Source organism: Durio zibethinus, chromosome 17 (genome assembly GCF_047325235.1).
Source record: "Durio zibethinus cultivar Kanyao isolate XHJ-2024 chromosome 17, ASM4732523v1, whole genome shotgun sequence".
NCBI classification, from domain to species: Eukaryota; Viridiplantae; Streptophyta; class Magnoliopsida; order Malvales; family Malvaceae; genus Durio; species Durio zibethinus.
This window is the reverse complement of record NC_143178.1, coordinates 2,883,110-2,900,492: the sequence shown is the minus strand read 5'-3', so window position 1 is coordinate 2,900,492 and position 17,383 is coordinate 2,883,110. Positions and strand designations below refer to the sequence as shown.

The following is a 17,383-nucleotide window of genomic DNA, read 5'->3' as shown; positions in this document are numbered from 1 at the left end:
GGATATTAAAATATGATAATTAAAATCAAGAGTTTAACATTTTATCAATAATTCATCATATCGGTATAATTTTATAGATTTCATTAATTCATAATTTTTTCATTACATAAAAAATGAAGAAGTGAGATTTGCAGATTATAATTGAAAAGCACATATCATTTAATAAGCATAACGTTATAAGTTGACAAGCCTGAAGTTACTATGAGCACATATTTATTACAAGAAATCACGTGTGCTTTCCATAAAATAATTGGCGGCTGTTGAACCAAAGAGGAAGATCTCGTGACTAAGATTTCTGATTATACACCAATATTTCAACTATAATGTTTATAATTAATATTAATTTACATAGCTTGTTGTTGTATATAATTACCATTAAAGTTCAATTACAAAATTATACGACAAATAATTGTGGAACCAAGAATGAATAGACAGGTCCAAATGGCTACACATGTGAATGCTGATGAGGTTTGTACTGTCTCTTGGCTTTCAAGTGAACTGGAAACTGGACCGGTAGAATTTGCAGAAGTGGGAAAAGAAAAGCTTGGCACTTGATGTTGTAATTATCCTATGGGAAGCACATGGGGCGAACTAACTTTGATTGTTAGGTCTATAGCGACTGTTCTTGAAGGTTGAAAGCACTATTAGGGTTTTTTGGATTAATTTCCTTTATTTTTCTTATGATTTGTGGTTTTTTCTTGGAAAACTTCAACGGAAACTCTTATGCAATGAAACTTCCACCAGGATAAAAACTTAAAAAATGTATAAAAATACAATCCTTTTGTCCTGTTTTTTTCTTCGGGGATTTGGTTTGGTTTATTAATGATTTACCTCGGTTTGCAGACAAAGAGAATGGAGAAAATAAAAATCTAAGGTAGTATTTGATTTTAAAAAATAGAATTATTGTTTGTTTTTATTTTTTAAAAAAATAAAAAATATAAATGAAAACGATTTTGATAATTGAAAATGAAAATAAAATTTTAAAAAACAAAAATGAAAATGGATTAAAATGTAAGAATAAAAAATATATATACATTCCTTTTTTTTTTACGTTTTGCAAGTTGCTATGTTCAAATATTTTTTAATGTCATTAGTTAATAAATATATATTATATTTATAAATAAATGATATTAATAGTAATATTATTGAATATTTTATTTATTTCCTGATTTTTGCTTTTTAAAAAACAATTTTTATTTTCATTTATCAAATATATTTTTTAGAAAATAAAAATAAAAAATCATTTTCTAAAAAATATATTTGGTAAGTGAAAATAAAAATTATTTTCTAAAAATGTAAAAATAAATAAAATATTCAATGATATTATTATTGATGTCATTTAATAATAAATATTTTATATATTTATTAATTAATGACATTAAGAAATGTTCAAATATGATAACTTATAAAATATATCTAAAAAAGGAATGTCCATCCCTTATTTTCATAATTGCAAATATTTTTTTTGTTTTTATATTTCAACTCATTTTTATTTTTATTTTTCAAAAACTTATTTTTATTTTTAATTATCAAACACGTTTTCACTTATATTTTTCATTTTCTTAAAAAATGAAAACAAAAAATGATTCTATTTTCTAAACCAAACACTACCTAAGACTTTGCCCTACTCATTTCACCATGTTCATTTTTTCTCATCTTTTACTTTGATCGTGTTTGAACAAGCAATGAATTTCATCAAAAGGGAAAAATTACACTGAGCATAAAAAACAAAAATTGACAAGTAAGAAGATGACTCAATGCATCGTAATCGTCGCATTGCTAGCGATAACAATGATCCCCAAGAAACATATATAAAAGCAAAATGCCTGTTGTGACAAAACTACAAAAGGTATGGACAAGCAAGTTTGAACAAAAAAACCAACCCATAAATGGTAAAACACAACAATCAGATCAAACACTAGACTCAACTGAGAATTCTAAAAGAGATCAGTCGAAACAAGCAAACAAGATTTCGTGCTAAAACATAGAACCAATTCACATTGAAGATTTTGAAATACATGCACTAAGTGATATCCATGGAAGAATCTCATATTTGCTGTCAAGTGCCAGAAAACAAGGAAGCTTGAACGCTTTACTCCTCCCACTAGCCTCTAGCATGAATATGATAATTTAAGAAATATAGCATACTCCATTCTCGATCCATTCCAATATTCCTTCAGGTGGCAGTGAATCCCATAATTTCCGAGCTCATTCGATAAACAAATCATCATATCTTCATCATTTTTTTTTCTTTACAAGATTTTGCATTTTCCCAGCGAGGAAGCATATCTTAAAGATATTTTCCCTTGGAGCCTATAGGCAAATTTGTCGTTTACCCAAGAAAATATAGCAGGGGAATCTAAATCTTTTTCTATGACCACCCTCCGGCAGACCAGCTCGATCAAGCGTAGAATTTGATTGCTTTGAAAAGGATTTGCAACACCGGAAAGGTTGACTCTGACACCAAAAAGCAAAACCTTTGATTAGACCATTAGCATTACACCACCTATTCCTGCCAAATCTGGTTTGTCAAGAGCAGAACCCATTCACATTGACTGCTTTGATGCAGCCCACAACCACAAACAATCTTCAACTTCTACATGAATTTATTGAAAGAACTGTTACAAACTTGGTCACAAAGATATACTAGCTTATATGTATAGATCCGAATCACAAATATATAGCTTATTTTCATTTACAATCTGAAGAAAATTGAATTTCTTCAAAAGGATAATCCAATAATTTAATCCTAAAACAGAAGGTTTGGATTTTATTTTTGTTTTCTAGGAAAGAAGGTAGAAGTTCACTAATCTTACTAGTACAATTGTATTTCCAATACTCTTTAACCTTCTTCGTGAAACGAAGAGGGAATGATGATTTGATGGATGTTAAATCAATTTCGCAATGATCAATTTTTAGGTATACCTTAATTAATTAAAAATAAGGTTATAAATAAATCAAATATGAATGAACAAATGCATATTTATAATTTATTCGTTTATTTTTAAAAATATTCGGACTTATTCATATTCGATAAGAAAATTACTTTGTTTGTTCAAACTAAATTCGGTTAAATGATAGAATATTTGTATTCGATTCATGTTCAGTTTAATTAAGTTAAACGAGCTCGTTTGTAAACATTAAATGAATATGTTTATTAATATATATAAACGAACATATTCATGAACAATAAACAAATCATAACTAAATATATTTAAATAAACATAAACGAACCTAAACGAATATTAAAATAAGATTAAGATAAAAGATAAAAATGTAATTTTGTTAATATTATTATAAATGAACAATAAACGAATAACAAATAAATAATAAACGAATGAATTTTAAATAAACTTTAAATAAGTTTGTTCAACGATATAAATGAACTAAACAAACCTCTATTTGTATCCAATTCGTTTAATAAACGAACATAAAATGTCATTTAAGATCATTTATTAAACTTAATAAACGAATAAAAATCGAATATATTTTCGAACAATTCTGTGAAAATTTTGTTTGTTTACACCTGCTAATTGAATGCAAAACTGGGGGATGTGATTCATGTGAAAAAACCCATAACTGAAATGACATTCAGCCATCTAATCATCTAATGCGGCTCTAATTGACAAAGGCCCTGTTGTGAACTTCCAGATTTAAATTTTCAGTCCAATACCAACGGATAGTAAACAAGTTGTTACCATTGACAAACATGAATCATGAACATTTGGGGATGAGCCCAATGTTGATAAACTTGGGCTGTGAATGTGCGCCCATCTCTATCAAATGTGACATATATTTACACCATAATAGAACATTGTCTCAGAGCAATGGCATCTATCAGTCAGGAAGTTACCTTGTTACCGATGCTACATCCTCTTAACCAATCAGAAGGTGACCCCAGCCCCAAAATCACATGAAGTAAATCTCTGAAACAGAGCACATCAAATGCTTATGTTTACCTATTTAGAAACAGCTTTGGAATAGATAGTTATTGAAATAAGAAATTATCAAGGTTAGAATTTAAATCAACTACCTAAAGCTCTTCTCATAAACAAATTGCAAGTTCAGCCTTAAGTAATTGTTTGCCATTCATTCTTTAATATAAAATGGGCAAACTGTCCTAATTCATGTCCTGTTTAAGCAAATACAGATATCAGGATGTTCTTCATGAATATCATAATCTGTATTCTGTAACACTATAATCACACATCATATTCTGATTCTGCCAAAATTTGGCACCAAACTGAAAAAGAAGAGGCAATGAATCTTATAATAAGATTTTCAATGAGTTCCGAATCAGAACACATTGGGCTATTTGTTCAAAATGTTTGTTTCAGCAACAAACCCACATAATCCATTATTTCACTGTTTTTGAGTTCCAAAAGTAAACAGATAAACACAAGAGAAAACAAGTGAAACAACAATAACTCTATAATTGCTCACATAAAGATCTTTACATAGTTCTCCACCAAGCTCCACCTGCAGGTTGTCATATGGATACACTTTTGGTGTCTGGTTAACAATAATGAAATGATATCAATCAGCATGAGAAGAATCAAACAATTCTACAAGCAAGTAACATAACTTTATGAGTGAAACAAACTAAATTGTTGCAAGCAACAATAATTTTATGCCAAATTCATGAAATGCATATCAAATATACTTCTCTCTAGAGAGCTCATATTTGAATGTTTTATCCCCATTGTCCTTAAACCCTTAGCACAACTACTACATGTAGAAATTATCAAACAATACATTTGAGGCATCTATGCAGGTAATGTTGTAGTGCTTTATCATCCCTTTAGCACAGGGATGAATGGAAGCTATTCCACAATGGCTTCTTGCAAACCCCAAAATACATTGTCTACTTTGCTGAACATGAGATGAATATAAAACTGCAACTAGGGTTGGCATCGGGTCGGGTTCGGGGCGGGTTTTGCTTGCCCCGAACCCGACCCGACATAATGCTTAAAAAACCCGAACCCGACCCTACCCGAAAATTTTTTTTGTTTTTTCATACCCGAACCCGACCCGACCCGACCTTATATAACCCGTACCCGTACCCGACCCGAACCGAAATTAATAAAATATTATTTTTTTAAATATAAAATATTAATTTTTAAATATAAAATATTTAAAAATATCATTATATAAATATATATAATTAAAAAATTAAAAAATTAATTAAAAAAATTATTTATATATATATCGGGTCGGGTAGGGTCGGGTTTGCCTAAAACCCGACCCCGACCCGACCCCGACTTTGTCTTCATCCTACCCGACCCGACCCCGACCCGACCCCCGATTTTCAAAAGAAAAAACCGACCCTAAAAAATCGGGTCGGACCGGAACCCGTCGGGTCCGGATTTTTTTGCCTTCCCTAACTGCAACAGGCAGAACAATGAGGCAGCCAGCCAAACTTGCCTCCAAGGCAAGGGCTCGTATCAATAATTCAACATGTTAAAATGGAAAAAGACATTTCTGATTACATTACCAAGTTCAATAGAGAAGGAAGCAAAGAAAAACAAAAGACATGAGCCTCCTATCATTACTCATGAGACTCTGTGAAATTCTTGCTCTTAACTGTAAAATATTGTAGAAAGAAGCTAAGGTCCTCTAGAAAGAATTATCTTCCATTCGGAAATGGGTAGTTAGTATGATTCAGATAATGGATCCCCTATTCTAGGATTACCACTCACTTGAACATGATCAATTTTTCTAAACAGACAACCAGAGTGACACTATGGATTTGATAAGTATCCTACTTTTTGCCAATTACCAACATATCCAAAAACACCACCAAAGCTACAAATTACCATCACATGAAGAAATTCAAGAACTACAAAGAAAACTAAACTGAATTAAGGCAAAATCAAATAATCAAGTCAGAGTTTAGGAACTTACAAATGGAATCTTAGAGGCTTTATCATTCCACCAAGCTAATAATCCCAACGATGCAAAGAAGGTCAACCTCCACACATCCAAGCCAATGCCTCATACTATTTCTAAAAAACCAAAATAAGAAATAAAAAAAAAAAAGAGAAGGAAACATAAGAATAAATAACGGGAAAAAAAGAAACTCAATTTCTTTAAACAAAACAAAATTCCACAATAATCACAAAATGAACTTCAAAGTTCGACAAATTTCTTACCTTTCCGACAGTATCAGCGATTCGATCTATACAAGGTTGTGGAAATGCAGTTCCATTGTCCCAAATTAGCTCATCATTTAAAGGAAGCTGAAGCATCAAAAACAAGTAAACTTGTTAACTTTTTTTAGGGTTTGGGTTAATTATTTGAAAGATTATCGAGGAATAAATCTGAAAAATTATAAAGCGATTAAGCCTACGGGCTTGTCGGGAACAATGTGTTTGCCCACAGGGAGGCCCATGCCAGAACGGAGGCGAAGAGAGGAGGCGACAGAGCGTGATACGATGCCGTTTCCGCCCATGATTCTTGACGCTACGTTGCTCAATCTTCCTGCCATTTTTTCTTTTTCATTTTTTTTTTCCTTCACTGTCTCTATAACCAAACAGTGGTTTTCTATTTGATGCATTAGTAGTGTTTAGCGATCGAGTCTTGATACCACCCATGCCTATGGGCCATGGCCCATTTTTTTGGACCGACAAATGCATGGTATAAACCAAATGGATCGGGTTCGCGGGCCACAAAACTTTTCATTGGTAAGAATACTATATTTGTTAAATTGATTTATTTCTGACTAGATTAGGTAATTTTTTTTGTTTTTTGCCAAATCTAGTCAAAATAGTTAGGGCAAACAAACCGGTAAATCCAAGACTACGGAATTTCGGTAAAACAGCCAATCACATCGTGCCATCTGGTCCTAAAGAAATCTTGTTAACAAAAATAACCCAATAAACGCCAGATGGCATATTTTTAGATCATGAGGCCCCTCCCTGTTGCATCTACAAACCGCAGGCAATCCCTATTACTGGCGGGAGGCCAAACAGAGGGGAGGGAGGACAAAAATGTTGGCCGTGTTAGCATTAGCTCGAGCGAGTCCAGACTCAAATCCTCGAACGAATATCGAAGCTACAATTCTCTCACCTGCCTCAAAACGCTGAAATCCTCCCTTCCTCATCTCCTCTCACTAACGGCGATGCCAATGTCGGCGTCGAAGCTCGCCTCTCTAATATTCCCCGGTCCAACGGCGTCAACGACTTCTCTTTCAAGTGAGTTCCATCCGATTACTACGTTTGGCCTCTCGAGTCCCAACGCGACGTCCTTGGCGCCGCCTCTGTTAATCATCTCTGCAAAAGCATCGTTTTGCTATATATTTTTACTATATTACTTCAAATTGATAATTGATCAATTTAATCTAATTTCAGTACTTTTTCTTCTAATTAGGTATGGTTTCTAATTCGATTACGAGTATGAGAAAGTTGATTAAATGAATTTGTTTACTTGCTCGGAATTCGCTCGTCATTAGTTTTAATTTTGTCATTAGATTCAATTTGTTAGCGAGAAATTTGAGATTGGAGAAGCTATCAAGGAGTGCATGGAGAATTAAAATTTTTTTAAATTCATCTAAAGTTGCAAGACGTTTCATTTTTTAAATACAATATTGAAATAGATTGCATAACAATGCCTAACTACAAAACTGAAGAAACATTATTTGAAGTAATTCAGTAGCTGATATGAGAATGTTGTGGGTGGTTGCATCAGAATATGTCGATGCAAGAAATAAATGAAGGTGCAAAAAGTTAGTTTAAGGAGGAGAAAGAAAATTGCCTATTTGTTTCCTTGTAAGAATGGTTGATACTGATGTAGCTTGATACTGTGGAGCCACGGAGCTCATGTCTTGACATGTCATATGTCTTGATATGGCCATAATGTGAAGTAGAGTTTGCATCACCAACTTGTGATGGGCATTTTTTAGTTGACTTGCTGTCGTATACCTTTTATGCATAGAAATCTAATGGTTTCTGAGAAAAATATGCTATTAGGATGATCAAATATTTAAAGTTCTGATTTGGAGCAGTGAAATATAGCCATTTTATGTCCTAGTTTTTTTAATTTGCACATTTTATTATTCCTCATATTATGCAGTTTCATATTCACATGAAGTATAAAGAATATGTCAGCGCCTCTCTTGGTTTTTGCTTGGTGGCAAGGTTTGGACTTTGTAGTCTATAGTGGCCAAAGCTTCTGCTTAGGTGGTCCAAGTTTGAGATAGAAATTATCTGTAGTTGAGGGGTTCAAGAAGTGTTGAAGATGATCTAATGGGTGGATTGGACGTTAGTGGAGTTTTAAAACACTAAACTCCAAAGCATCCAGGACATATTCATGAATGAAAGGAGAGTGGAGACAGAGAGGCTAATATAGATATAGGCAGCCATACCTTCAAAAATACGTTGTTCAAACTGGAAAGCTGATGTACCAATCACCTAGTGTTCTTGTTATTCAACATAGTTTTACCCCTTCCTATCTTCACTCCTTCCAATTTTGTGGTGACCTTTCATTTTCTACTGCAAAAGACCGTAAGTATGGTTTGCTCATTTTTAATCTGCCAAACTCTGCGTGTAAATCTGCTTTGCTTGCTCAGATTAGTACTCAAGCGCAGTTCAATTTAATTGATTGTAGTGATCAAAACAATTCGAAGTATTATGTTGTTGTAGTTCAGGTAACTTCCTATTCCTTGTGTATCAACAAGATGCCATTTGGCCTGCCCCTAGAAAAATGATCTTACATTTGAACATTTTCATATTGCAATAAACTGCTAGATTCAATGCGGAAACTGTCAAAATTTTTCTCTATACTCAATGATGGCAAGTTATCAAAGAAATTTAACTGTAAGTTTATTTGTTTGCAGTGTCTTTGTGATAATATAAAAAAATAAAAAGTGAAAAAACCTTTAAAGTTCAGAGGTATTTCATTGAATTTTTTATTAGATTACTCTAGCCATTCTGAAATGTTTTATTTATGCCTAAAGACCCAACACAACACATGTGACTGTAATGAACCAAAGCACATATATGTGACAGTCAATTGCTAACACTTGGTCTAGTGTAAAGATCCAGGCATATCTGATTATAATTGGTTTCAATATCATATGCTGGCAGGTAGGTGCCAATACACAATCCATTCATGCATTAAAGAGTTCATGCTCAAGCCTTGATTAAGCTTTTTATGTGAAAAAGAGCAAGGGATTCCTGATTTTTGCTTTCTTTTCTGGCAAATCTTGTCATTTTATAATTTGCTCTCGATATATCATATTATAAATTGACTTAGTCAGAGTATTAGAGACCCTCCTTTTTGTCTTTGTTGCCATCTTCTCTTTCCTTTTCATTAATTTTAGTTTTGACAAGCTAATGAATTTTGATTGGTTATAATGCATTCTTATTTCCTTTGCCTCACAAGAATTTTGTTTGCTTATATTTGGGCTGCACTTTGTGTCAGTCTAGATACAATCATAAAGAATTGTGAGTCTGAAGATGTTTACATTCCCACACAGAAAATATTTTCTGATTAAATGGTAATATCTATTTGTTTGTATTTTGTTAAATCTGCTATGAACATATGATACGTGTCCTTAACCCAGCTTGTACTGTGTTTGATTATTCCGTTGTATGGTCAAGTTGATGATCAATGTTTTATTCTTAATACTACCATTTTTTTTTCATCCATTTTTGGTTCTTTATTTATGTGCTGAAGAAACCAGCAATTTTGACTTCTGTCTTTCTCTTTTTGGTTGGTAGATTTTAGTTAAGGTTGAGATCTCCAAATAGTTTATTTAGTTAACCATTTTTAACTTGTTTTAGATAATGCATTAAGGCTTGCTCCTGAGGAGACGTCAATAAAGTTGACTGGCTATGAGCACAATTCTGTTACTTGCATTGGTATGCAAACTGACACTCCAGTAAGTGCTCTTATTCAAACCTTTATATTCTAGTTTTGCATGACACCTCATAGTTTCTCCATTTCTTTTTTCTTCCTCTTCTCCTTTCACATGCATTGATTTTTGTTTATTTTGTTCGTATGATGATAACTTTTACATTTTGTATTTCTTCTTTTTTCTGCTTGGTCGATCATTGTTGTATAAATGCATTGAGAATTATTCAATACAGAATTGATCTAAGGTTGTAATATAATATAATGAACAATAGAAAGGAAACAAGGACAGAACTTTCAAACAAAAATGTTGGTTCATTTGCTTTTGGACTTCTAATTGGTTTGATGAGGTTTTTATTGAGTAAACGTGTTCTTGATACTTGTCTTTTAGACAGTGCCCCTTTCAATGTCTGTCCTTCGTAGGAAGAGCACATGGGTAGATATCCATCCTTATCATGCTTAGAATCAATTTGGCTGCTTTATATGCACACAGATATTTTGATGTTGAAAAGGCATATGATCATGTTGTTTTTACGTCTGATACATGTATTTGAGTATAGCAACAGATGGAATCCTCGTTCATGAATTTCAATAATTCAATCTATGTGCCAGCTTTTGTGTTGGTCCACTGTTCCTAATGTCAGCTCTAATGATGTTCTGCCAGTCTGCCATATTGACAAATGCTGTTATTAGTGCTTTTCTGTTTTCTTGCCTGTATGTCTGCATATTCCTTACACATAATATGATATCTTAGGTGAATCGGTAAAGATTGAAGCTGAAGATGCTTTTTAAATATAGTGGCTCGAATGAAATTTCTATCTTCTCGCATATGCCATAGCAATGTAACTTACCTGAAACTGGCAAAGTTCTAATAATACAAAAGTGACCCTGCACATTCAAGGGGTGATTAGCGATCAGAATTTGAGATACTATATTGCAAAAAATTTCAGAAAGAAACAGAAAAGCAATTTAAATGCTTCTCTTTGAAGGTATGATCAATCATGATAGGCTAAATGAGTGACTGTCACACATGCTCATGCATATATATACACTGAAAGGCAGCGCGAGAGAGAGAGAGAGAAGAGTTCATGTTGGTCATTATGCTTCTAATAACTGGATAAAGTTGAAACTGATTTCAGGTAATTTTGGATGAAGCTATTGTAAAGCTTGATCCTGATTTCTTATGGTTGGGTGGAGGAGATGTTGATTTGAAGCTCGGAATCAGAACCTGTGAGTTTATCAGCTTTGTTAAACCTTTCATTGTCAGCTGCAGCGGTACCTGATTATGCCAGATGAATCCATAAACTAAATAACAAAGACATTTTGATTCAAGAAATGCCACTCCCTTGGAAATCCATAGTATACAATATATAAGCTAACAATTTTGTCCTATTATATTTATGAGCTTAGTAAATATTCTACAATTTTTATGAAATTAGATAGATATTTATCTACCCTTATCTGTTTTTGGCTGATTGTCTAGTCGGGTGACAGGATGATTGTTTGGTAGCCTAGCTGATCTATCAACAACAAATGTTGACTTTTTATCATCTTATCCTTCTTGAATTTTTGTCAGACTTACAGTTTTTTCATCTTTTAAATTAAAATAAACTGATGAAATTATTCTTGATTTGTTCCATTGTTTTCATCCTTCTTAAAGTAATAAAGAAAGTAGGTAATTCATGTGTATCATTTTAGAAGTTCGACCGTATGAGATTTGGGTTCTGGATTGTTTTCATAATAAAATTTTTTCATAAAAATTCATTTATCATTTATTTTAGTAATGATAAATGAAACATGTGAATTTGATAAAATTTTATTTAATAATTCTTTTACTTTTTTTATCATAGTAAATTCAGCTTGAAAATTATATAAATTTGCTCTTTTACAATTTAATAGAATAAGTGTATATGATTTTCAGCTAGACTTACTTTAATGAAAAAAGTAAAAGAATTGTTAAATAAAATTTCATTAAATTCACAAGTTTCATATATTACTATTATAAAAATTGATAAAAAAATTTTTATGAAAAAATTTATTATAGAAATAATTTAGAGCTGAAATTTTAGGTAGTCGAACTTTTAGAAAAATTATAATGGAAGATCTAAATGACCCATTTTTATTATTACAACAAGAAGAATAGAAACAATGGAACAAACTAAGAACAATTTCACCAAATTTTTTTAATTCAAAAGATGGAAAAATTATAAATCTAACAAATATTCAAGATGAATAAAAGAATAAAAAGTAAATATTTGCTACTGTTAGATCAGCTAAACATTCAACCTGTTACCCAATCAGACGATCAGCCAAAGCAGGTAAGGATAGATAAACATCTCTTCTTTAATAAATATCCACCGAACTTCATAAATAAGCTAACAATTTTGGCATTTTTTTTTATTGGTTTCTTCGAGATACGAAAAATTGAAAGTCAATAAGGCAAATGGAAAATTTAGTCCACATAGGTAGCCATGCACTTTATAATTTAGCTGGATAAATTTGTTGATTGGAATGAAATTTTGATCTCTTGGAGAGAGCCCGAAAGTTCAGGTTTAGTTCTTTCATAGTAATATGGTACATTTGACTCATTTTCAATTGTTTTCTATGAATTCTATTTACTTGGCAATGGCGGCACACAGATAGCCACGTTTTGCATAAATCTTGGCTATTGAATTCTATACAAGGAAGGGTCAGAACGCCATTGCAGGAATTCAATTACCCTGCGACAGTCCTTTCGGCCAATTCAGAGTGGGTTCCATTTTATGGGTTTAAAATCCTCCCACATTGATTTCAGCCATAGAAATCTTTTAATATTGGATAGGTTTATTAGGCTGAAAACGGAGGCAGCAGCTGTTTCAAGAGTTGAGAAACCCTCGATTTCTCGACACCAACATCGTTAAAAGACTGTTTGCATAATGTTTGGATTTGATGTTTCCATGCAGGAGTATGCAGTTGATGATTTCAACTGAAAGGGTGCATGCAACTGTGCCCTTTTTCATTAATGAAGAACAACAACCAACAAAATATTTGGCAAATGGCAAATCATCACTCCCTATGTGTCTCCTCTTTATTCACAGCCTCATTAATAAGTAATATTACTTTATAGACATCAATACAAACAGGCCATTATCCATCAATTCACCACGTTCTTACAAGCCGTCTTCACGGTAACATAGTTGAAAAACATGGTTAATTTCAAAGGAAGTTGAAACTGCTATTATTACGTACTCAAATAACGTACACAAAACGTCCTTAAAGATTGATTTGGAAAGAGGATATGCTGGGTAAAGGATACGAATCTTTTACCGCTTAATCTAAAGATAATAGTTTTTGAGGAGAAACCATAATTTTTTTTCTCTTTTAAATGAAACTAGAAGGTGAGGATAACATGTTGGATAAGATTAATTTGAAGGAGGCGTCTAGTTTTTTTCATTATGAATAGGTGGCTTCCGATGGGGTTGTGCATAATCCATTACGTCAATGTCCACCACGTTTTCCTTTTCTTTGGAACCAACTGCTTCCTCTGTGTCACCAGCTGAATTTCCCAGCATGGACCTTGTTACTCTCTTCAATCCCTATATATATAAGCAACAACAACAATCTTAGGATGTAGTTGATCTTGAAAACTTTAACCTAGATAATTCGTTAGTCAAATCACAATTGAATTTTTGAAATTGAATTCGTTGGAAAACAAGGAGTTTTGACCAGGAGTTGAAGTTTATGAATTTGTTTTAATTGTAAAAAGGTTGGTTATGTAAATATGATCCATGATCTGTCATTTTTTTCTTACATTACATGCATTTTCATGTCAAGATGCCCAAAATACCAAATTTCCTCTAAATTTTTTTTTAAGTAAATAGTAAATTTTAGTCCAAGTGCATGCAAACACATTCATGCATGCACGTGAAGACCATCTGCCTTCCGTTCTGACATGTTGAAGAAGATGGGCCATCAGTAGTCTTGGTCTTTACCACAACCAGTACTCTAACAACCTGAAACACATACAAAATCTAGATTCTGTAGATATTTACTTACCTCTACTTTTTCCCTGCCTTGCAAATCAACCCTAGAAGAAATGATAAGTTCATACCCTGCATGCACATATCAGCAAAATTGCCAGCAGCATCAATAATATGAAACAAGGTCTAAGACTAAAGCTGGATTTGTACATACACACACACACACACACACACACACATATATATGTATACACAACAAATTTTATATGTGCTATCTACGACTAAAACAGATAATGTTTTTTGTGATATTCGTTAGTACATATTCATTATACAACAGCACAAAACTTATAGTAAAGCCTGATCAACAGTTCAAGTTTTAATAAGTTGAAATAACAATAAACGGTGGAGTGGTTTCTAACAGTTTCAATTTCTTTCGTGTGATCAGTACTGTAAGTCAAAAGGATTTTCCTTCAAATTCCATGTTGAATCCGAAAAACAAAAAGACTCATTAGTTTGAATATAACCTGAAATTGCTTTTGCAACAGCTTCTTTTCCCTTAAGAAAATAGCTCAAAAGTGTTTGCTTCATAGTATTTGCACCAACCAAGTTCTCTTCTATTCTTCTTCCATGAACCCCAACTTCTTGTAATTCCTGTGTTTGTAGTTTCATTGAGATTGAAGGCCTCATCTGTAACTGATCATGGGGTTTTGTCTTATTAACATTCTGCATCAAATTTATTTATAGCTTAGGAATTATATAATTAAGACCAAAATTTTAATATATAAACAATAAATCACATATATTTTTGTACTAACCTTACTGGCAAGAAAATGGACATGATTGCCAGTCTCTTCAGCAGCTAAACCTAGACGACGACCATTGCATGCATGCATACAAAGACAAACGAGAAAGAAGATAGCATGGGAAGACATGATAATGAAAGAGCTTAGTTCTGATGAGAGGTTTATCAGCTTTGAGAAACACAGAACGAAAAAAAAGAAAAACTATGTGTGGTCTGGGGTGTTAGTTCAGTGGTAGGTTTTCCAAGTATTTGTACTGATAGAAGCATCAAAGGGCATTAAATGCAAGTTTTGTATTGAAATGGAAATCATTCTTTAAGAGAACATGCAGGTGTTCGGATGATGAATCTTGAAAACGAAATTGAAGATATTAGGGGCCTACATTTGTCCCTTCACTTTTTAATCAACTTTGCGGTCCCAATCCCCAAAGAAATTATAAGAAACAATTATGTAGGGGAAATGGGCAAGGTCTCAAAGATATTAACAAGGGAGATGATATATTGTATAATTTACAAATTATTAATGGTGTTTTTTTTTTTTTTTTCTTAAATAAGTTACTTCAATGGTAAATTGAGACATAAATTCAAGCCAATCAGATTTATGTTGGAATTCCAAACATAATTGATGAGGGAAAATTGAAAGGAAAAAATTCCTTTTCTGTCTGAGGATAGGTGATGACGTTTTGTGATGTTAAGTATTATGAAAACATGCAAAAAGGAGAATTAAATATGATCAAATTAAAAGAATTAAGAGGAATAATTGAAAAAAGAATATAATTGACAGATATTCATAGGATTTGGAATCAGGGTGAAGAAGTAAAATTATAAGCAGCAATAGTAAATCAATGTCCTACACCCATGTGTTTGTGCTGAAGAAGTCCACTCCTTGCCTCCTAATTTTTATGGTAGAATTATTACTGCATGGCCTTTGATTATTTGTTTTTCTTTGACCATATCATTTTCACATATAATTTCCATCTTCGAAGTTGTGGATTCAGTTCATCAGAAATGAAGAGAAATTAAAAAAGAATATTTTCATTTGAACCTCAAGAAATAAAGAAAACTAACTACAAAATTGAAGGAGTGATTTTCAGATGAGAGCACCATAATGGCATCTGTTATGTCTTGGTTTACCTATGAACAAGAAACAGCTTTGTCTGGGTTTGGTTGGGTTCCTTGGCTGTGTTTAATTAGGATGATTAGGACCATTCCTCTTATTGAGCAACCTTGAGTTACCTAGCTCCTAGCTGCCTCATGTTTCGCTTCATTTTATTTGAAACCAAAAAAAAAAAAAGGCTTTTTTCCAAAATTCTTGTATGCTGAAAACATCAAAAAAGGCTTTCATTAAACTCTATGACATCCAAGAGGAAAGGAGTTATATGTTTCACTTAAGTTTAATGTAGATAGATTAACTAAGGGTAAAGCAGGGCCAGCTGGCTGTGGCGGGGTGCTGGGGAATACTGACAGTAATATCCTGGTCTATTGTCTGGTGTGGTAGGAGTTCAAGATTCCAATGTTGCTGAACTATTAGCCATTAAAGTTGCTTTGGAGGTCGTTTTGCAAACTGATTGGAAGAATAAAGTGGGATTAATAGTTGAATTTGATTCCAAGATTGCTGCTAATTGGTATAAAAAGGTCCAAGTCCGACCATGGCGACTATGGAATGTCTTCTCCAGAATTGATTCCTTGTTAAGAGATTGGTGTTGTGAGATTGACAAATATTTTTCATGAAGCAAATGGATTGCCAGATGCTTTGGCAAAGGCCGGGGTGGAGCGTGCTGACATTTTTATGTCATGGTCGTGATATTAATTGTACGTTAATAAGGTGAGGGAGTCCTGTAAATGAGGCTTATTATTAACATGCATGTAGAAATCATGTGGAACGTCTAGCATTTATCATTAAAGTGAGGGGGAGGGGTGCAAAGTACTGCATGGGTCCGACAGGGGAATGGAGGGAGGTAGGGGCCTGTGGTTTCAAAACAAAGCTGCATGGCCAAACCGCCACTTGCATCTCCTCTTGAGGGACATGGAGGGTCAAGTTTCCCCCCCTACAGCCGGTACAGGGTATGCATGCCACGTGGCTTTCACTCCATGTGCTATCACATATCCTATGCCGCCACTTCAGTCACTGGGTCGTCCATTGGGTGGACCCTAGCTCAGCAAGCGTCCCTGTCCATGGTCTCTTGGTTCAAGTTTTTGTCTCGTAGTCTCCATTGGGCGTGAATTGGGCATCTTGTCTCAGTGTACGGGGCTAGAAACATGGTCCGGACCAACTCACAGCGATGTAGATGCATACAATAGGCTTTTGCATGCAATCGGTCTCCCGTTGGAACCCCAAGCTAAAACTCGTGTGGTACTCGCTAGCTATGAGGGGCGAGATTTTAACATAGAAACTAGAGATTAAAAATTTTATCATCAAAATAAACAAATTAGACCATGATTACAAAACTAATAAACATGGTCCGTATTCATGTTATCTCATTTGATTTTATCCTAATATTTAGGCAATGCCATATCCTTCAAAGGTTAGATTTCAATCTCTCAAGCGATTAAGACGTAAAACATTAGACTAATTCGAAGATAGATATGATTCAGACAAGTGACGCACCTGTTTGCTCAATAGTTGAGACAGATAGTAAAGGATAATATTACATACAAATGTTTCATCTCCCAGTCACAATGTGAATCACATGTTCTTCCAGGTTTTCGGTTCAATGTGTCTTCTTGAAAAACAGGACGTCTGTGTTAATCTTAGTAAAATGTTCAGAATTTT

At 33.3% G+C, this 17,383-nt stretch overlaps 3 protein-coding genes across 6 annotated transcripts; 1 reads left to right on the top strand and 2 right to left on the bottom strand.

Moving 5' to 3' along the window:
• Positions 1 to 1,794: 1,794 nt before the first annotated feature.
• LOC111277222 (uncharacterized) lies at positions 1,795 to 6,557 on the bottom strand. 4 transcript variants are annotated; one of them, XM_089746080.1, is made up of 7 exons: positions 6,350 to 6,557; positions 6,153 to 6,239; positions 5,905 to 6,005; positions 4,444 to 4,512; positions 4,034 to 4,132; positions 3,854 to 3,926; positions 1,795 to 2,457 (listed from the first exon to the last, which is right to left on the bottom strand). In XM_089746080.1, exons 5-7 carry the CDS (start codon positions 4,087 to 4,089, stop codon positions 2,314 to 2,316), a joined length of 273 nt encoding a protein of 90 aa, XP_089602206.1. In that variant the 5' UTR covers positions 4,090 to 4,132; positions 4,444 to 4,512; positions 5,905 to 6,005; positions 6,153 to 6,239; positions 6,350 to 6,557; the 3' UTR covers positions 1,795 to 2,313. The 4 variants fall into 4 exon arrangements, with proteins under 4 accessions (XP_089602206.1, XP_089602207.1, XP_022719237.1 ...); XM_089746081.1 differs by lacking the exon at positions 4,034 to 4,132 and having other exon boundaries at positions 1,795 to 2,596; positions 6,350 to 6,554; XM_022863502.2 differs by lacking the exon at positions 4,034 to 4,132 and having other exon boundaries at positions 6,350 to 6,554.
• A 332-nt stretch (positions 6,558 to 6,889) lies between these two features.
• Positions 6,890 to 11,306, top strand: LOC111277216 (uncharacterized). The gene is made up of 3 exons (XM_022863486.2): positions 6,890 to 7,193; positions 9,783 to 9,880; positions 10,992 to 11,306. Exons 1-3 carry the CDS (start codon positions 6,905 to 6,907, stop codon positions 11,133 to 11,135), a joined length of 531 nt encoding a protein of 176 aa, XP_022719221.2. The 5' UTR covers positions 6,890 to 6,904; the 3' UTR covers positions 11,136 to 11,306.
• A 1,817-nt stretch (positions 11,307 to 13,123) lies between these two features.
• On the bottom strand, positions 13,124 to 14,852 carry LOC111286669 (uncharacterized). Its single transcript, XM_022876777.2, has 4 exons — positions 14,627 to 14,852; positions 14,336 to 14,534; positions 13,888 to 13,943; positions 13,124 to 13,427 (listed from the first exon to the last, which is right to left on the bottom strand). The coding sequence occupies exons 1-4, from the start codon at positions 14,741 to 14,743 to the stop codon at positions 13,272 to 13,274; spliced, it is 528 nt and encodes a 175-aa protein (XP_022732512.1). The 5' UTR covers positions 14,744 to 14,852; the 3' UTR covers positions 13,124 to 13,271.
• Between the last annotated feature and the right edge of the window lie 2,531 nt (positions 14,853 to 17,383).